Here is a 21,438-nt window from a genome sequence, read left to right as displayed (position 1 = left end):
CATCGACTGTATTATCCTTGTCTGCTCTTTCCATTACCTCTTCAAAGAATTATCAGGTTAGTTAAGCGTGACTTAGCCTTTCGGAATACATGCTGACTATTTTTTAAATTATATTTTGTCTCTAGATGCTCTTCTATCACTACTTTTAGTATAGATTCCAGTATCTTTCCTATCACTGACATTAAACTGACTGGTCTATGGTTCCCAGGTTTTGTTCTATCTCTCTTTTTGTATATAGGAACAACATTAGCTGTCCGCCAGTCCTCTGGCACTACACCCCTTCTTCTAAGGAACTTTTAAAACTAGATATATAAACTAAATAGGACACCGAGGTTGTGAACAGTTTAATATGTTAGTCTATCTCGCTGTTAGAAACGCTGCAGGTGTTTAATGGGATGTGCACTGATTCTAACTGGGCACCACACTTTAGGAAGGATGTGAAGCATTAAAGAGGGTGCAGAAAAGATTTACAAGAATGGTTCCAGGGATGAGGTACTTCAGTTACGTGGATAGACTGGAGAAGCTAGGGTTGTTCTCCTTGGAGCAAAGGTTGAGAGGAGATTTGATAGAGGTGTTCAAAATCATGAGGGGTCTGGACAGGGCAGAGAGAGAGAAACTGTTCCCATTGGCGGAAGGGTCAAGAACCAGAGGACACAGATTTAAGGTGATTGGCAGAAGAACCAAAGGCGACAGGAGGAAAAATCTTCTTACTCAGCGAGTGGTTATGATCTGGAATGCACTGCCTGGAGGCAGACTCAATCGTGGCTTTCAAAAGGGAATTAGATAAGTACCTGAAGAAAAGAATTTGCAGGGCTACGGGGAAAGGGCTGGGGAGTGGGACTGGCTGAAGTGCTCTTGCAGAGAGCTGGCAGAGGCCGAATAGCCTCCTGCTGTGCTGTAACCATTCTATGATTCTATTCTGTGATTCTAACTCTCACTCCAACACTGTCAGATGTCACCAGTGATTGACAGGGACTTACATCCGATCGCACGCGTCCAGCTACTCCTGCACAAACAAGTAACCCGCCAGAGCTGTGAGCAGCGGGGGAGACACTGCTTGCCCGAACTTGCTGAAGCACAAGCTGCAATCACCATGGAGTTTTTTTTTCATGGAGCTTGCTCTGACACTCACTCCACACCCACCTGTGACGTAGTAATACCCCGCCACCAACCGCCCGATTGCGAGGCCCGGCCGCCGCGCGGCAAACCCCGCCCCCACCGGCCCGTCCGATTGGTCCGTCTGCCCGCCGCTCCGCCCACCATGCCGACGCTGTTTGGCTGGTGTCGGTGCCAATCAAAAGCTGCGCGGTTGAGCTTCCGCTTCCCAGTGAAGTTTGGGCTGGAGGTGCGTCATATAGTTACTGGGGGTTAGAAAGGGAGGCTTTGCCGGCAGCTTAAAAGGGAATTTACCACAGAAAGCCCAGGTAGGGTGTGCGTTGTTTGACCGGTGAGCCTGTCCGCGTTGAAGTGCTTCAGGTGTTTTATTTGTGGGGGCAGTCAGCACCGGGGGGGGGGTCAGAGCTTCAAATTGGAACATCCATCCCCAGGCATGGCAGCTAAGACTAATGGCGCGCCTCACATCAACTGCAGCTAGTACTGAACTCGTGGAAGGACAGTTCTGTGTTTGTTTTGTGGGAGGGAGTTTCTGTGTCTGTCCAAGAATGAGACATCCCCCTTACACCTAATGATTATATCCAACTCTGGGAATTGAGAGAGTTTCCCTTTTTTACACTCACTTTACACTCATTCAGCATTACCAGGTCAGGTACAGTACTGCAGTTAGATGCAATATGGACCGATTTGTGTATCTCCAGGTCTCTTTATGACCACTATGGGTTTAATCAGCTGATAGTTCCATTTCCCCCACAACACTCTATATCCTGATCTGACTTCTTTGACTTCGAGCCAGCTGGATCAATAAAGTAATGCCGCAATTGCTGCTGACAAGTCAGTCTTGCTCATAGATTTACATTTTGAGATAATTGACTTGAGCCTAATGACTGACTGCCTCAGGCATTTTCATTCTTATAAATGGTTTAGTCAGCTTCTGTATGGATTGAAGGCAAGTATTTATTACTCGATGCTATAATGTCAGCTTGGCTCAGCTGGTTGCGCTCTTCTCATGAATCAGAAGTTCAAGCCCTACTTCAGGACATAGTACAGGTTGATACCCAGTACTGAGTGAATGCTGCATTTTTGGAGATGCTGTCTTTTGAATGATGTGTTAAACTGAGGTGCTGTCTGCCTGTTCCAGTGGTTCAGGGATGTTAAAGATCCCATGGCATTATTTGAATAAGAGCAGGGAGATCTTGGCCAACCTTCATACCTCAACCAACACCATTCATTTGCCTTGTGCTGCTAAATTCAAATGAATCCATTGATTGCAAGGTGCTTTGTACTATGTAGATGCAACGTCTTTAGTAGAACAGGAATAAAATAATAACACTGAAGACTGATCTCTTCATCAATGTAAATTGAAGTTTTACAGTATTTGGAAAACTTTGGTACAGTGGCAGCCCTGATAAGTGCCTTCAACAACACCTCGAGTGTTTATCCTTGTGCCAGTAGCGAACACAAACAGCCTCCTCTGGCAGCACTGTCCACTACTGTTATTTTTTGGTCACAGACAGACAGTGCTTAATCCACCAGCACTGGCCAACAGTGTGCTTACCTTATTGGTGGCCTGTACAGATGGTGACGAGAATAGGCAGTATATGATGTGTCTGTTCAAAGACACTTCATCTACCTCACAGTTAGAGAACGCTAATGAGATCTGTTGCTAGCATACTTTCTGGGGTGATGAGGCAGACACAGTTATGTTTTCCAATCGCTGTCTTGTCAAAAACAAAAAGACTTGGGCTGCTCAGCTTTGGTTCAAGCCATGTCCACCTCGTCTACTCAAGTGTTAGAAATGATTTAAGCTTAGATTGCCTCACTTCTGTGGGAAATCACTCGATTTTTCTCTAGTTCCTTGTTTGCTTCACCATTACTGCATGTCTATAGGGAATCCATAATCCGTAACTTAACTTAGAATCAGAGATCGAGTTTTCAAGAATTTGTTGAGAAATGTTGCACAAATTTCAAAACTTTATTTTCCTGCTTTTAAGTAGACAGGCCTATTTATGTACAGGTTTGGGTGCTGTGCCCTTTTGCTTCTATTTATTGTTTAACCTGTTTTTATAAAAAAAAAAAAAAAAATTCATTCTCGGGATATGGGCATCGCTGGTAGTGGGGCATCTTCAAATGTGAGATGGATAGAGAACAAGATAGCGATATTCCTATCGGCTTAAAACAAAACTGAAACTTGAAAGGGAGGCATATGATAAAACTAGGGCCAAAATGCTAAACAAAATCATGAGGAATATAGAGAGCGGAGAGGTTGTAAGAAATAAAGTGAAAATTTGCATTTTATATACCATGTTTCACAACCTCAGGACATCTGAAAATGTTTCACAGTCGATGAAGCACTTTGGAACTGTGGAGACTGTTATAATGTAGGGAAATGCGACAGCCAATTTGTGCAGAGCATTGAATTAAATGACCAGATAATTTGTGTTGTGTTTGTGGGATAGATCAAAGAGCCGGCACAGGCACAATGGGCCGAATGACCACCTGTGCGGTGTCATTCTATGATTCTATGATAAATGTTGACCAGGACACCGGTAGAATTACCCTGATCCCCTTTGAATAGCACTATGGGATCTTTTGCACCCACCTGAGAGGGCAGACAGGCCTTGGTTTAATGTCTCATCCAAAAGACGGCACCTCTGACAGTGCAGCACTCCCTCAGTACTGCACTGGAGTGTCGGCCTGGATTTTGTGCTCAATTCTCTGAGTGGGACTTGAACCCACGACTTTCTGACTCAGGCGAGAGTGTGGTCAATAAGCCAAGGCTGACACCAAAGGGAGATTAGAAGAGCTAAGACAAAATATGAAATGGCTAGTAGATATTATGAAAGGAAATGGAGAGGGGGTAGGCCCACTTGGGGATGAAGGTATTCCAGGATATTAAATATTTTTGTATTTTTTTTTTACAAAAATGGTGGCAATGAGAATGTAGATGTACTAGAGTAGAATGTGGAACTTTAGAAAAGGAATTGATTCTGAAAACATTAGTGGAGCTCAAAGTGGGTCAGTCACTGGGTCCTGATGGCTATTGAAAGAAGTCAGAGAAGAAATAACAGAGGTTTTGGTTAGTTAGTCAATCCCCAAATATGCAAATTGTGTAGGGGCTGTAACCTCTGTTCAAGAAGGAAGAGAAGGATAAACCGGAAAGCTATAGACCAATTAGTCTGACGTCAGTTCCAGGCGAATTTTTAAAATCCATAATTCAAAATCAAATTAGTGAGCATTTAGAAGTGCATGGGTTAATCATGGACAGCCAGCATGGAATTGGTAAAGGCAAATGGCATTTGACAAATTAATATGCACATGTATTTTAAGAAGGTGTGCGTATAGATTTTCAGAAAGTGTTTGATAAGGTGTCTAACAGGAGGCTTGTTTAAAGAAAAATTAAGGCCAATGCCATAAGGGAAAAACGTTGCAGCAATAACTGATGGATGGGAGGTGGAGTTTGGGTTAACAAGTGTTGCTTGAATTGAAGGAGGGCAGATCGTGGTGTACCCAGGGGTTAGTGCTGGGTTCACTTTTGTTAAGATATGTATTCCTATGTATAGGGGTTCAGTAAATAGGACTGAGAAAGACTTCAGCAGGGAATAGACAGGTTAGTGGAATGGGCAGACAGGTGGCAGATGGAATTTAATGTAGAAAAGTGTGAGGTAATGCATTTTGGAAGGAAAAGCAAGGAATGGAAATACATGCTCAATGGAAAGACACTGAAGGATATGCAGGAACAGAGAGACGTAGTCGTTCAAATACGTAATTCCTTGAAAGTAAAGGTTGCTAAAGCCAAAAATAACATTTTGAGTTGTATAAATAGGAGCATATAATACAAGAGTGAAGAAGTAATGATACATTTTTACAAGGCGCTGGTTTGGCCACAGTTAGAGTACTGTGCGCAGTTCTGGGGCCCGCATTATAATAAGGACATTAGAGTCACGGAAAAGGGACAGTGAACATTCAGTTGATTAACACCAGGGATGCGAGGGTAGAGTTATGAAGAAAGGCTTGAAAAATAAGAGCTTTTTACTGGAACAGAGAAGAGATTTTCAAAGTTAGGAAATGTTTTGAGAGGGTTATAAGTGAAAGATTGTTCCCACTGGTTGGTGAATCAGTAACAAGGGATTATCACTGGAAGAGTGAAGGGAGAAGAAATGTTTTCACACAGGAGGTTTATTAGAACAGGGAATGTTTTACCACAAGAGGCTACTGAGGCAGAGCCTGGAGTATCATTTAAATGGGAGTTGGATCAGGATTTGAAAAGGAGAATATGAAAGGATACAGGGAAATGGTGGGGAAATGGGATTAGTGTAGGTAGCACCAGCTGAAGAATTAGCACAGGCTAAATATCAAGAATCTGGATAGCAGTGCTGGGACTGGTATGTTTGGCACTTTGTGTTCAGTGTCAGCCTCAGTTACTGCAAGTCAGGTATAGCATGAGTTAAGGCGAGCTGTACACTGCCCCAGCATTGTTTTTGAACACTGTCTCACACAAGGCACTCATCAGTGTGACAGTTCAGTGTCCTGAATCATACATTCTTCTGTCATCCAAACAGATTGCCAGTTTAGTGCTGAATTCTGGGCTGTTTTGTGCTGTGGATTTGTCCACTAAGAACTCCCATTGAGGCTGGCCGACCTAATTTCACTTAGCAACCTTGTAACTGTCAGAGAGGACATTTGAGCAGAAGTAATAATCACCATTGTCACTGGGATTTCAGTGAATAGTATGTGTTTGACATTTTCACATAGCTGCATTGTAGGATTTGTTCATTCGGGTTTGTGTTAAATATAATGGTGGCTGTACAGAATTTGCATGCTTGGTCCACTCCAACTCTGGAAAAACACCCAGCTCTACAATTACAGATCCTGTCATTTGTTTACTCTAAATGTTGCTGTAAATTAAATCATCTAATGTGTATATAGTGTCATGCAGGGAGATGTTAGACACTTGCTACTGAATAATGGTCAAGTAAGCATTCAAATCCATAATTCAGCTGCCTAGTGAGCAAACTGTTTCCTGTGCTTTAAAGAGCTGAGATAGTGAACTCGGGCATGGGATTTGTAAACCACCAAGATTGATCAATGCATCCAATTAATAATCCACCACATCAATGAAGCTCACTTCAACTGGGATTGAATTCAAAATCCAAATGTCAGTTCTCAGCTCGATATCTTGGCTCAGACTTGCTCGGAATTTGGCCCAGGTTTAAGAACTTCAGATCTAGACAGCTCGGCTAATTAGATCTTAAAGATTAAGGCTGCAAATTTGTCTCTGAAGATTTCTTTGCTCTATAGGATCTGCAGTTGCGGGAAATGGAGGACTTCAACTTACACTACAGGTTCCTAAATTGGAGGAGAAGAATAAGGGAAATCAGAGAAGTGCGAGCAGTACGTCATCAAGAGAGGTACAAACGCATTCTTGTCGATGGAGACATACTGAGGTAATGTTTCCCCTAGAACAGAAGCTCTGCTTTAATGTATGTGAATCAGTGACAAAGCTGCTATAATCTGTGATAGAAGGCTCGGCACTCTACGTTCTGGGGTATTAGAGTGTTGCCGTAGAATGGCTTGGTGATTCTGTGCGCGTTTTGAAAACTGGGGAAATACATTTCCTTTTTGATTGTTTCCTCCTTTTTGAACGTGGTTTTATGCCAGATTTCTCTGCTTTTCTTTATCCCTTCCTGCAGACACTGACTTCTGCTGGGGTTCCACTGCCGTACTCTGGTACCTCACCTAAGTGGCTAAGCTTTGTGTGTGCATCGGCAGGCTATCTACTGTGGAGAGTCCTACAGCTGAGCCTGAAGGCACTAGGCTTTCATCAGCAGTAAAGTAAAGAGAGATCCAGCCAGAGTTCGATGCCCATCCCTGCCCTCTCTCTGGTTTGGGACTTGTAACCCTGGAGCCAAGACTGGGTACATTTGAAGTAGTAGCACACCCTACTGTGAAGGTTTGTGACCTGTATGTGAGAGAAAAGCTGAAGGCCCATTTTTAATCCTGTTGTACCTGTGGAAACACTCCTTTCTGTAAACTGGTGGGTGCTGCAATTACATTTATTTAACTTTTCTCATGTTGGCTCCTGGACAATTGGAAAAAGGTGAAAATCAACAGTGAGACTGACTGGTTGTGTCTCAAGTGAATTATGGACAGCCTCACAGTAGATGTGCAGGTTACATCTCATTCGCTGCAACATGTTCAATTTATATCATCAGTATTGCCAACTCTCGTGATTTCCTCGCAAGGGGCGCGATTTTGCAGTTGTTGTTTCGTATGATGGGAAAAGTTTATATGGGATGTCGAGTTTGGCTAGCCATTTGATGGCCTCCTGCGACGCTGAGTGGAGAACTGAGGTGCCATCCGCAACAGATCTTAGTGGGCAGGTTGATGTGACTTATTCCATGGTCTGGGACTCTTTGGGTCGTCCCTCATCTTCCACTTGTGGAGCAGGTGGCCGCAGCGTCCATGCCCTGTGCGGATTGGGTTGAGCGCTGCCCACTGTCTTCGAGGGAGATCGGAGCCAGGGACCTCTAAAAGGCGATTTGCACATGCGCAAGAAAAAAGATATAGCGACTGTAGAGTGGAGTATTGGATGGTTGCATTGCTTTCTGGAGGTAACGTTCTTCATTGATTGCATATCAAAGAGCAATTGGCCAATAACAGATCGGTGGTTTTTAAATTTGAAACATACGTACTTGAAAATCCCCATCTTACTGGAGTAGGAAATGGGAAAGCTGATCCCAGTCTATTAACAGGACGGAGATGTAGCACAAACTGGTCATTAACAAAGGATGGTATTCCCATCACTACAGTCCTGGAGCAAAGATTGCACATCTGTTTCTAAAATGTTATTTGTAAATGTAAATTAATCTCAAAACACAAATTTTGCTGTTTAGAACAGCTTGAAATACTCGTTCCCAAAGTGAGTCTTCCTCCTGCGATCCGACCGTCCGGGCTCTTTATTTGCACATCATTAATACTATAACCGGGAAGGGGTTGTACTGCCAAAAAAAACAAGGAGGGAAGATTTTTAAAAAAGTAGAAAAATAACACAAGATGCAGTTTGCAAAAAGGATCAGGGCGAAAGGATAAGAAACGCAACAGGACTGCATTAAAGTGATCTGGAAGGTGGGAATGAGAGAGAGAGGAAGGAGCATGTGTGTGTGCTTCCTGTCCAGGAGCAAAGGTCAGCGAGGGGTCAGGTAGGGGAAAAAATAGCAACTCATGATTTCTATACCAAATCTCATGTTTGTTAAGATTTTGTCTCATGATTTATGAGACGATGGGGTTGGCATTACTGTATCATACATTTATAAATATATAATTTAATCAAAGTTTCATGCAGAGTTTGTGGACGTTAATCTTCTGTGGCTTTTCAGTTACCATGGAAACTCGGATGAAGTTGGCTGTTACGTGGCCCCTCGTCCTGTGACCAAGGAGAACAATTATTTTGAGGTGCGTGAATCTAAATGAGCTGCGCTTGTTGAACAGTGCCGGGCTTTTAAAACTGTGTGTGGCAAAGCAAGATTATTGAAACTGCAGCCTGCAGTGTGTCTCCAGTCAGACCCACACTGTCATTTAAATTAAATCCACCTCATTTGCTACAGTTGAAGAGTGCACTCAACTGAGGCAAAGTCGCTGTCCAGGACGGGTTTTTGTGCACGTCAAAACATTATTCAACCAGTTGTTCTGAAATTTCTGAATAACTGCAGCAAAATCAATCGAACATTTAGGCCTTCAAGCAGATGGCTTGCCTGTGTGCGCGTTGCTGGTCAAAACCAAATCGGCAGAGATAAAGACCTGGTGCTTCAAATGTACATGTGGAACCCGATGGGAAGGAGTGGTTTTAAATTACTTCAGCCTTGAACTACAGTTGAGGCAATACATTTCTTTTTATTCAGACTAATAGAGTAACTGTCAGTAAGTGACATTTGGGGCTTCACCTGCCCATTCAAGTTAGATGAATGAACATTTTAATTACCTAGAGAGTAGGTTTAAATGTAAGCATAAAGGCTGTTTTGAATAGTCTCTCTCTCGGTCTTTTATATACGAAGAGAAAAATAAATACTTGCATTTATACTGTTTTGTAGGCAAATGGGACAACCAGAAAGGTCCCACAAACCGCAAATGAGATAAATGACTAGTTAATCTATGTTTTTGATTTTGGTTGAGGGAGCATTGTTAGCCAGGCCACCGGGACAACTCCCTGCTCGCCTTTGAATATCGGCATGGGATCTTTTACATCCACCTGAACAGGTAGATGGGGCCTCGGTTTAACGTCTCATCCAAAGGACAGTGCCTCTCACAATGCAGCACTCTTTAGAACTGCACTGAAGTGTCACCTTATTATGAGCTCAAGTATCTGGAGTGGGACTTGAACCGACAACCATCTGACTCAAATGAGTGCTACCACTGAGCCAACCTGGCACTTAGAAAGCTGAGAAAAGCCCATCAGTGTTCATTGCATCCATTAGACAGTGCGACACTAGTGACCCCTAGGGGAGGCAAAAAAAGGGGAAAAGGTGACCAATTCAGGAAAAATATTGCAAAATTCCTCCCTAGCTCCTGAAGGCAACCAAAGAAACACCAGGAGACCATGGTTACATCACAAGATATCCTTAAATGAACCCATTATCAAACTAACCTCTTCCCCGTCCCCTCACTTATCCCAACTTGTTTCGGCATATCGGACTATATAGGACTGGGAGTAATCTCCATTCAGTCTCAAAAGTCACAGACTTCTTACCCTACGTTACCTCTAATATCCTTCAATAACTTGTCTGTCAACTTTATCCATTACTGTCTTAACATTTTCACATGTTTGCCCTTCTCAGCACGAAGACATTCTATTTTACCTTTTCTCAAAGTTTGAACCCGAGTGACTTTGCCCGAGAGCTTGTGTTAATATTGAACATTTCATTGAGACCCAGTTTATCTATTCCCTTGAAGATCTTAAACCTCTCAATAAGATCCCATCCAAGCTGCCTTTTACCAATGTAAATATCCTTGCTGCCCGTAGTTTATCCTCATAGCTCAGGTACCTAATCTCATTTAGAATGTAGTTTAGCTTCATACACCCTCCAAGGCCAAGATGTCCCCCTGTCTTACAGTGCCCAGAACAGTACACAGTACTCGAGGTTGGGCAGACCAGTGCTTTTACAAACTCTCACTTCCTGGGACGTGCATGATCCCTACAGCTATCGATCCGAAGATCATGGCTCAGAATTTGGTGGAGCAGGGCATCTCGCGGCGTGCGGTTAGACTTTTTTTGCTCACCCTTCAGCTCAAAATGTTTTATCTGTAAGTCGCTGGAAGTGCGAGCTGATAGGGCAATCGGGCATCTGGGCCCTTGGTGAACGACTGGTTAAGCAGCTAACTGTTTGTCCAATCAGATTAAAGGATTGAGGAAGAAATGGGAACAATGGAGAATGAAACAGGGTGAATTAGAGTCAAATCAGAAAGAGAAATAGAGGTTGGATTAAGAGAGAATTTAAAAAAGAGACAGAAAGGAAAAGAAAGAACATTAAAAAAAATTTAAATTCTAAATTGAAAAAAATCTCCAGCAACAATTTATTACCTATAGGAATGAGACTACACAGTTTGAAATGATTTCCTTTCTGGGCTGGAGAGGTTCATTGGCATTGCAGGAACAGAAATCTCTTCATTAAAAGGCTCCTTGCGCTGTTAAGTACGAGCCCTAACATTCTGTGGCGATTAATGTGTAAATGCAGTAGTTTCATGAAACTCACGGAGAGGTTGAGGGCGAGCTAACGGAGGAGGTTCGGAAATCATCCAGCAACTTGTGCCGATTCGCAATTCACGGGGTATCTCTTCCTCGCCACAAGTTGCTGGATGATTTACACTTTGATAATGGCGAGCGCCATTAAACTCGCTATTATTTTGGCAGCATATTCTGGGCCCATATTTCCCTTTTTCACTATCACTGGACAGTGTGCTTATGCTTTAATGGTGTTTTCCACTAAATCCCTCTGATACTTCTGTGTTATTTCCTCTAGATTGTTTGATTCCCTGCCCCAGCATCATGACTTGACATTTCTACATCAAACAATGTTTTTTTTTTGACCAATCCCTCATTTATTAAAAATGTATTCGTACATAGACCTTGCAGTTCAGTTTAAAACCATGTTTATAGTTCGTGTTATTATACCAGAACACACTTTACTTGTCGCCTTCCCTTGGGGCATGTGCCTGCTTTCTCTCTCTATCTGTTTCTCTCTCTCTCTCTCTCTCTGACTCTCTCACTCCCTATGTCTCTTTCAGTCTCTCCCTCTCTCTGTCTGTCTCTCTTGCTACCCCTCTCCCCCGCTCCCCCTCTTGCTCCCCCTCTCTCGCTCTCTCTTGCTCCCCCTCTCTCTCTCTCTTGGGGGCCCCCCCCTCCCCTCTGGCGCCCCCCCCCCTCCCCTCTGGCGCGCCCCCCCTCCCCTCTGGCGCGCCCCCCCTCCCCTCTGGCGCGCCCCCCTCCCCTCTGGCGCGCCCCCCTCCCCTCTGGCGCCCCCCCCCTCCCCTCTGGCGCGCCCCCCCTCCCCTCTGGCGCGCCCCCCCTCCCCTCTGGCGCGCCCCCCCTCCCCTCTGGCGCGCCCCCCCCTCCCCTCTGGCGCGCCCCCCCTCCCCTCTGGCGCGCCCCCCCTCCCCTCTGGCGCGCCCCCCCTCCCCACTGGCGCGCCCCCCCCTCCCCACTGGCGCGCCCCCCCTCCCCACTGGCGCGCCCCCCCCTCCCCTCTGGCGCGCCCCCCCCTCCCCTCTGGCGCGCCCCCCCTCCCCTCTGGCGCGCCCCCCCTCCCCTCTGGCGCGCCCCCCCTCCCCTCTGGCGCGCCCCCCCTCCCCTCTGGCGCGCCCCCCCCTCCCCTCTGGCGCGCCCCCCCTCCCCTCTGGCGCGCCCCCCCCTCCCCTCTGGCGCGCCCCCCCTCCCCTCTGGCGCGCCCCCCCTCCCCTCTGGCGCGCCCCCCCCTCCCCTCTGGCGCGCCCCCCCCCCTCCCCTCTGGCGCGCCCCCCCCTCCCCTCTGGCGCGCCCCCCCTCCCCTCTGGCGCGCCCCCCCTCCCCTCTGGCGCGCCCCCCCTCCCCTCTGGCGCGCCCCCCCCTCCCCTCTGGCGCGCCCCCCCCCCTCCCCTCTGGCGCGCCCCCCCCCTCCCCTCTGGCGCGCCCCCCCCCCTCCCCTCTGGCGCGCCCCCCCCCTCCCCTCTGGCGCGCCCCCCCTCCCCTCTGGCGCGCCCCCCCCCCTCCCATCTGGCGCCCCCCCCCTCCTCTCTGGCGCGCCCCCCCCTCTCTGGCGCTTCTGTGGGGGAACTTTAATCTGCAAATTGATTCGGCAAATCAAATTGTCATGGGAAGTCTAGAGGGCGAGTTCATGGAATATATTTGAGACTGTTTCCTAGAACAATATATCATGGACCCAACCAACAGGCTATTTTAGATCTTGTATTGTGTAATGAGACAGGGTTAATTAATAAACTTATCGTAAAGGATCCTCTCGGAAAGAGTGATCATAATATGATAGAATTTCACAGCGTTTGAAATGACATTCTTGAGTCCAACACTGGAGTCTTAAACTTAAACATAGCCAATTACGTAGGTATGAGGGACGAGTTGGCTAAGGTAGATTGGGAAATTAGATTAAAAGTATGACTGTAGTTAAGCAGTGGCAATCATTTGAAGAAATATTCCAAAATTCTCAAGGAATATACATTCCATTGAGAAATAAAAACTCCACGGGAGAAGTGATCCATCCGTGGCTAACTAAAGAAGTTAAGGATAGTGTTAGATTAAAAGAAGAGGCTTATAATGTTGCAAAGAATAGTAATAAGCCTGAGGATTGGGAGAACTTCAGAAACCAGCAAAGGATGACCAAAAAATTGATAAAAAGGGAGAAAATAGAATATGAGGGTAAATTAGCAAGAAATATAAAAACAGATTGTAAGAGCTTCTACAAGTATGTAAAAAGGCAGAGAGTAGCAAAAGTAAGCGTTGACCCCTTGGAGGCTGGGATAGGAGAAATTATATTGAGGAACAAGGAAATGGCAGAGTTTTAAACAAATATTTTGTATCTGTCTTCACAGTAGAAGACACAAAAAGTATACCAAAAATAATGGGGAACCAAGGGGCTAATGAGAGTGAGGAACTTAAAGTAATTAATATCAGGAGAGAAAAAGTACTAGAGAAACTAATGGGACTAAAAGCCGACAAACCCCCTGGACCTGACGGCCTACATCCTAGGGTTCTAAACGAGGTGGCTGCAGAGATGGTGGATGCATTGGTTGTGATCTTCCTAAATTCCCTAGATTCAGGAACGGTCCCAGTGGATTGAAAGGTAGCAAATGTAACCCCGCTATTCAAGAAAGGAGGGAGAGAGAAAATCAGGAACTGCAGGCCAGTTAGCCTGACATCAGTCGTCGGGAAAATGCTGTAATCCATTGTTAAGGAAGTGGTAACAGGGCACTTAGAAAATCATAACATGATTAGGCAGAGTCAACATGGTTTTATGAAAGGGAAATCGTGTTTGACAAATTTATTAGAGTTTTTTGGGGACGTAACTAGCAGGGTAGATAAAGGGGAACCAGTGGATGATGTATTTTTGGATTTCCAAAAGGCATAAGAACATAAGAAATAGGAGCAGGAATAGGCCACTTGGCCCCTCAAGCCTGCTCCGCCATTCAATAAGATCATGGTTGATCTTGGGCTCAAAGCCACTTCTCTGCCCACTCCCCATAACCCTTCACTCCCTTATCTTGTAAAAATGTGTCTATCTCCACCTTAAATGTATTTAATGACCCAGCCTCCACAGCTCTCTGGGGCAGAGAATTCCACAGATTTACGGCCCTCAGAGAAGAAATTCCTCCTCTTAGTTGTAAAAGGGCGACCCTTTATTCTGAAACTATGCCCCCGAGTTCTAGATTTCCCCATGAGGGGAAACATCCTCTCTGCATCTACTTTGTCGAGCCCCCTCAGTATCTTGTATGATTCGATAAGATCACCTCTCATCCTTCTAAATTCCAATGAGTATCGGCCCAGCCTGCTCAACCTTTCCTCATAAGTCAACCCCCTCATCTCTGGAATTAACTTAGTGAATCGTCTCTGAACTGCCTCCAATGCAAGTATATCCTTCCTTAAATAAGGAGACCAAAACTGTACGCAGTACTCAAGGTGTGGTCTCACCAATACCCTGTACAGTTGTAGCAGGACTTCCCTGCTTTTATACTCCAACCCCCTTGTAATAAAGGCCAACATTCCATTTGCCTTTTTGATTACTTGCTGTACCTGCATGCTAACTTTTTGTGTTTCATGCATAAGGACCCCCCAGGTCCCTCTGAACTGTAGCATTTTGTAATCTTTCTCCATTTAAATAATAATTTGCTTTTTTATTTTTCCTGCCAAAGTGGATAGCCTTGCACTTTCCCACATTATACTCCATCTGCCAAATGTTTGCCCACTCACTTAGCCTGTCTATATCCCTTTGCAGATTCTTTGAGTCCTCTGCACAGCTTGCTTTCCCACCCATCTTTGTATCATCCGCAAACTTGGCTACATTACACTCGCTCCCTTCATCCAAGTGATTAATGTAGATTGTAAATAGTTGAGGCCCCAGCACCGATCCCTGTGGCACCCCACTAGTTACCATTTGCCAACCGGAAAATGACTCATTTATCCTGACTCTCTGCTTTCTGTTAGTTAGCCAATTCACTATCCATGCTAATATATTACCCCCAACTCCGTGAGCTCTTATCTTATGCAGTAACCTTTTATGTGGCACCTTATCGAATGCCTTCTGGAAATCCAAATACCCCAGATCCACTGGTTCACCCTTATCCACCCTGCTCGTTACATCCTCAAAGAACTCCAGCAAATTTGTTAAACATGATTTCCCTTTCATAAAACCATGCTGACTCTGTTTGACTGCATTATGATTTTCCAAATGCCCTGCTACTGCTTCCTTAATGAAGGACTCCAGCATTTTCCCAATGACAGATGTTAGGCTAACTGGTCTATAGTTTCCTGCTTTCTGTCTCCCTGCTTTCTGTCTCCCTCCTTTCTTAAATAGGGGTGTTACATTTGCGATTTTCCAATCCGCTGGGACCTCTCCAGAGTCCAGGGAATTTTGGTATATTGCAACCAATGCATCCACTATCTCTGCAGACACTTCTTTTAAGACCCTGGGATGCAGGACATCTGGTCCAGGGGACTTGTCGTCTTTTAGTCCCATTATTTTACCAAGTACTATTTCCTCAGTGATAGTAATTGTCTTTAGTTCCCCCTTCCCTGTGGCCCCTTGACTATCCATTATTGGGATGTTGTTATTGTCTTCTCCCGCGAAGACAGATACAAAATATTTGTTCAGAGTCTCTGCCATTTCCCGGTTCCCCATTTATAATTCTCCATTCTCATCCTCTAAGGGACCAACGTTTACTTTAGCTACTCTCTTCCTTTTCATAGAGTCATAGAAGATAGGAGCAGGAGTAGGCCATTCGGCCCCTCGAGCCTGCTCTGCCATTCAATGCGATCATGGCTGATCATCCAAATTCAGTCCCCTGTCCCTGCTTTCTCCCCATATCCCTTGATCCCTTCAGCCTGAAGAAATATACCTAACTCCTTCTTGAATATATTTAATGAATTGGCCTCTACTGCCTTCTGTGGTAGAGAATTCCACAGGTTCACCACTCTCTGGGTGAAGAAATTCCTCCTCATCTCAGTCCTAAATGGCTTACCCCTTATCCTTAGACTGTGACCCCTGGTTCTGGACTCCCCGGCCATCGGGAACATCCTTCCTGCATCTAGTTTGTCTAGTCCTGTTAGAATTTTATAAGTTTCAATGAGATCCCCTCTCATTCTTCTAAACTAGTGAATATAAGCCCGATCAACACAACCTCTCCTCATATGTCATTCCTGCCATCCCAGGTATCAGTCTGGTGAATCTTTGCTGCACTCTCTCCATCGCTAGAACTTCCTTCCTCAGATAAGGTGACCAAAACTGCACACAATACTCGAGGTGTGGTCTCACCAAGGCCCTGTACAACTGCAGCAAGACATCCTTGCTCCTGTACTCTAATCCTCTGGCTATGAAGGACAACATACCATTTGCCTTCTTAACTGCCTGCTGCACCTGCATGCTTACCTTCAGCGACTGGTGCACAAGGACACTCTGGTCTCGTTGCACTTCCCCTTTTCCCAATCTATTGCTGTTCAGATAATCTGTCTTCCTGTTTTTGCCACCGAAGTGGATAACCTCACATTTATCCACATTATACTGCATTTGCCATGCATCTGCCCAATCACCCAACCTGTCCAAATCATACTGGAGTTTCTCTGCATCCTCCTCACAGCACACACGCCCACCCAGCATTGTGTCGTCTGCAAACTTGGAGATATTACATCTAGTTCCCTCGTCTAGATCATTTATATACACATATATTGTGAATAGCTGGGGTCCGAGCACCGATCCCTGCGATACCCGACTAGTCACTGCCTGCCACTCGGAAAAAGACCCGTTTATTCCAACTCTTTGCTTCCTGTCTGCCAACCAGTTCTCTATCCAAGTCAATACCTTACCCCCAATCCCATGTGCTTTAACTTTGCACGCTAATCTCTTATGCGGGACCTTATCGAAAACCTTCTGAAAGTCCAAATACACCATATCCCCACTGGTTCTCCCTTATCTATTCTACCAGTTACATCCTCAAAAAATTCCAGTAGATTAGTCAAGCACGATTTACCTTTTGTAAATCCATGTTGACTTTGTCCGATCCTGTCACTATTTTCCAAGTGCTCTGTTATTACATCTTTTATAATGGACTCTAGCATTTTCCCCACTACCGATGTCAGGCTTACCGGTCTATAATTCCCCGTTTTCTCTCTACCACCTTTTTTAAATAGTGGGGTAACATTAGCTACCCTCCAATCCATGGGAACTGTTCCAGAGTCTATAGAATTTTGGAAGATGACCAGCAATGCATCTACTTATTTTTATATAACTGTAGAAGCTGTTACTTTCTGTTTTAATATTTCTTGCCAGTTTACTCTCATAATTCATCTCTTTTTTTTTTACTCATCCTTTGCTGGTTCTTAAAAAGTTCCCAATCCTCTGGCCTCCCAACAAACTTGGCAACATTGTATGCCTTCATTTTCAATTTGATACCATCCTTTACTTTCTTAGTTAGCCACGGATAATGCTCCATTCTCTTAAAATCTTTCTTTGTCACGAATATATTTTTGTTGAGAGTCATAAAATATCTCGTTAAATGTCCGCCATTGCATTTCAACTGTCTTACCTTTTAATTTATTTTTCCAGTCCACTTTAGCCAGTTCTGCCCTCATGCCATTGTAATTGCCTTTGTTTAAGATCAGGACACTGGTTTGAGATACAACTTTCTCACCCTCCAACTGAATTTGAAATTCAACCATGTTACGATCACTCTTTCCTAGAGGACCCTTTACTATGAGATCATTTATTAATTCTGTCTCATTACACAGTACCAGATCCAAGATAGCCTGCTCCCTGGTTGGTTCCATTACATACTGTTCTAGGAAACCATCCCAGATACACTATCAACTCCTCCTCAAGGCTACCATGGCCAATTTGATTTGTCCAATCAATATGGAGATTAAAATCACCCATGATTATTACCGTACCTTTTTTACAGGCCTCCATTATTTGTTGATTTATACTCTGTCCAGCAGTATTGCTACTGTTCGGGGGCCTGTAGACTATGCCCACCAGAGACTTTTTCCCCTTATTATTTTTTATCTCCCCCCAAACTGATTCTACATTTTGATCTTCTGGGCCAATCTCACTTCTCACCACTGCACTGATCCCATCCTTTACCAACAAAGCCACCCCACCTCCCTTTCCTTTCTGTCTATCCTCCCGAATTGTCAAATACCCTGGAATATTCAGTTCCCAGCCCTGGTCACCTTGCAACCACGTCTCTGTAATGGCGATCAGATCATACCCCCATTTGCATCTATTTGTGCCGTCAACTCATCTATCTTGTTATGAATGCTGCGTGCATTCAGATATAGAGCTTTTAACTTTGTCTTTTTACCATTTCTCCTTGTTTTGGCCCCATTTTCTGTTGCACTCTTATTTTTAAACATTCTGTCCCTTCCTGTCACACTCTGGTTATTATTTCCCCCATCTCTATCCTGCTCTATTGTTTTCTCATTTCTCATTTGACTTTTTAAATTCCTGCTCACCTGGACCCTCCCCCCCACTGTTTAGTTTAAAGCTCTCTCTACAGCCCTAGTTATTCGATTCACCAGGACTCTAGCCCCAGCATGGTTCAAGTGAAGCCCGTCCAAACAGAACAGCTCCCACTTATCCCAGTGTCCCACAAATCAAAACCCATTTCTCCCACACCAGTCTTTGAGCCACTCGTTCATTTCTCTGATCTTATTTACCCTATGCAAATTCGCTCGTGGCTCAGGTAGTAATCCAGAGATTATTCCCTTTGTGGTTTTGCTTTTTAATTTAGCCCCTAGCTGCTCATACTCCCTCAGCAGAACCTCTTTTTGTCCTACCTATGTCATTGGTGTCTATGTGGACCATGACAACTGGATCCTCCCCCTCCCACTCCAAGTTCCTCTCCAGCCCAGAGGAGACATTCTTAACCCTGGCACCGGGCAGGCAACACAGCCTTTGGGACTCACGCTCTCGGCTGCAGAGAACAGTACCTATCCCCCTAACTACTGTCCCCTATCACTACAACATTTCTTTTTACTACCCCCCCCCCCCCCCCACTTGAATGGTTCCCTGTACCACGGTGCTGTGATCAGATTGTTAATCCTCCCTGCAGTCCCTGCCCTCGTCCACACAGGGAGCAAGAATCTCGTTAGACAAGGCCAAGGGCTGAGGCTCCTCCATCACTATCTCCTGGATCCCAATACCTGCCTCGCTTGTAGTCACACCCTCCTGTCCCTGACCATGGGCCAAATTGTAAGTAATTACTCTAGTGGGTGTAACTGCCTCCTGGAACATAGTGTCCAGGTAATGCTCCCCCTCCCTAATGTGTCGCAGTGCCTGAAGCTCGGACTCCAGCTCATCAACTCTGAGCCGAAGTTCCTCGAGCAGCCAACATTTGCTGCAGATGTGGTCGCTGTGGACCTCAAAGGTGTCCACCAGCTCCCACATGCAACAACAACAACACATTGCCTGGTCTCCCATCTCAATTAATCAATTAGTTTTAAAATTTGGGACACGTATATCTTTTGATCTACACCAAGACACTTAAATTTAGACGCTCAAGTTTGGAAAAAAGCGAGAAATAGAGAAACACTCACCAACCAATCACTTACCTGCTTTCTGGTGATGTCACACTTCGATTATTTTTTACTTCTTTACACTCACCGGTCCACGCTGCCTGGTCTCCCGCTGCTTTAAGTACTGCCGCCGCTGATACCGCCTCCAATTAGGTCCACGCTGCCTGGTCTCCTGCTGCTTTAAGTACTGCCGCCGCTGATACCGCCTCCAATTCGGTCCACGCTGGCTGGTCTCCCGCTGCTTTAAGTACTGCCGCCGCTGATACCGCCTCCAATTAGGTCCACGCTGCCTGGTCTCCTGCTTTAAGTACTGCCGCCGCTGATACCGCCTCCAATTAGGTCCACGCTGGCTGGTCTCCCGCTGCTTTAAGTACTGCCGCCGCTGATACCGCCTCCAATTAGGTCCACGCTGCCTGGTCTCCCGCTGCTTTAAGTACTGCCGCCGCTGATACCGCCTCCAATTAGGTCCACGCTGCCTGGTCTCCCGCTGCTTTAAGTACTGCCGCCGCTGATACCGCCTCCAATTAGGTCCACGCTGCCTGGTCTCCCGCTGCTTTAAGTACTGCCGCCGCTGATACCGCCTCCAATTAGGTCCACGCTGCCTGGTCTCCCGCTGCTTTAAGTACTGCCGCCGCTGATACCGCCTCCAATTAGGTCCACGCTGCCTGGTCTCCCGCTGCTTTAAGTACTGCCGCCGCTGATACCGCCTCCAATTAGGTCCACGCTGGCTGGTCTCCCGCTGCTTTAAGTACTGCCGCCGCTGATACCGCCTCCAATTAGGTCCACGCTGGCTGGTCTCCCGCTGCTTTAAGTACTGCCGCCGCTGATACCGCCTCCAATTAGGTCCACGCTGCCTGGCCTCCTGCTGCTTTAAGTACTGCCGCCGCTGATGGGGTACCGCAAGGATCAGTGCTTGGGCCCCAGCTATTCACAACCTATATCAATGATTTGGATGAGGGGACTAAATGTAACATTTCTAAATTTGCTGATGATACAAAGTTAGGTGGCAATGTCAGTTGTGAAGAGGATGTGAAGAGGCTTCAAGGGGACCTCGAGAGGCTCAGTGAGTGGGCGAGAACATAGCAGATGGAATATAATGTGGATAAATGTGAAGTTATCCACTTTGGTAGAAAGGCAGAGTATTTCCTAAATGGTGAAAGATTGGGGAATGCAGATGCTCAAAGGGACCTGGGTGTCCTTGTACATGAGTCACTGAAAGTGAATGTGCAGGTGCAGCAAGCCATTAGGAAGGCAAATGGTATGCTGGCCTTCATTACAAGAGGATTTGAGTACAGGAGTAAAGAAGTCTTACTCCAATTATACAGGGCCTTGGTGAGACCACACCTGGAGTACTGTGTACAGTTTTGGTCTCCTTACCTAAGGAAGGATATACTTGCCATAGAGGGAGTGCAACGAAGGTTCACGAGATTGATTCCCGGGATGGCGGGACTGTCGTATGAGAAGAGATTGCGTAAACTAGGCCTGTATTCTCTTGAATTCAGAAGAATGAGAGGGAATCTTATTGAAGCATACAAAATTATTACAGGGCTTGATAGGGTGGATGCTGGGAGAATGTTTCCCTTGGCTGGGGAGTCTAGGACCAGGGGCCACAGACTCAGGATAAAGGATAGGCCATTCAGGACAGAGATGAGGAGAAATTTCTTCAGAGGGTGGTGAATCTTTGGAATTCTCTACCCCAGAGGGCTGTGGAGGCTAAGTCATTGGGTATATTCAAAACAGAAGTCGATAGATTTCTGACTAGTAAGGGCATCAAGGGATATGGCGATAGGGCCAGTGAATGGAGTTGAGGCAGAAGATCAGCCATGATCTCATTAAATGGCGGAGCAGGCTCGAATGGCCTACTCCTGCTCCTATTTCTTATGTTCTTATGATGACGCCGCTCATACCGCCTCCAGTTAGGTCCGCGCTGCCTGGTCTCCCGCTGCTTTAAGTACTGCTGCCGCTGACACCGCCTCCAATTAGGCATTCGATAAGGTACCGCATAAAATGTTGTTAAGCAAGATAAGGGCACATAGGGTTGGGGGTAAGGTATTAGCATG

At 45.7% G+C, this 21,438-nt stretch overlaps 1 protein-coding gene across 3 annotated transcripts in view; it reads left to right on the top strand.

Annotated features, from left to right (window-relative positions):
* The first annotated feature begins 1,310 nt into the window (after nt 1-1,310).
* Nucleotides 1,311-21,438, top strand: part of spryd3 (SPRY domain containing 3) — a 343,426-nt gene continuing 323,298 nt past the window's right edge. For 2 of the 3 annotated variants that reach the window (XM_085972664.1, XM_085972662.1), the window contains exons 1-3: nt 1,312-1,424; nt 6,415-6,560; nt 8,493-8,568. In XM_085972664.1, the coding sequence (XP_085828790.1) occupies nt 6,433-6,560; nt 8,493-8,568 (204 nt within the window). In that variant the 5' untranslated portion in view covers nt 1,312-1,424; nt 6,415-6,432. Of the gene's footprint in view, nt 1,425-6,414; nt 6,561-8,492; nt 8,569-21,438 lie in introns of all 3 variants that reach the window. The other variant, XM_085972663.1, reaches the window with a different exon arrangement.

The sequence above is a fragment of the Somniosus microcephalus genome, chromosome 33 (assembly GCF_052327205.1).
Source record: "Somniosus microcephalus isolate GS21.2 chromosome 33, FLI_Smic_1.0, whole genome shotgun sequence".
NCBI lineage: Eukaryota > Metazoa > Chordata > Chondrichthyes > Squaliformes > Somniosidae > Somniosus > Somniosus microcephalus.
This window is presented reverse-complemented; position numbering and strand designations above follow the sequence as displayed.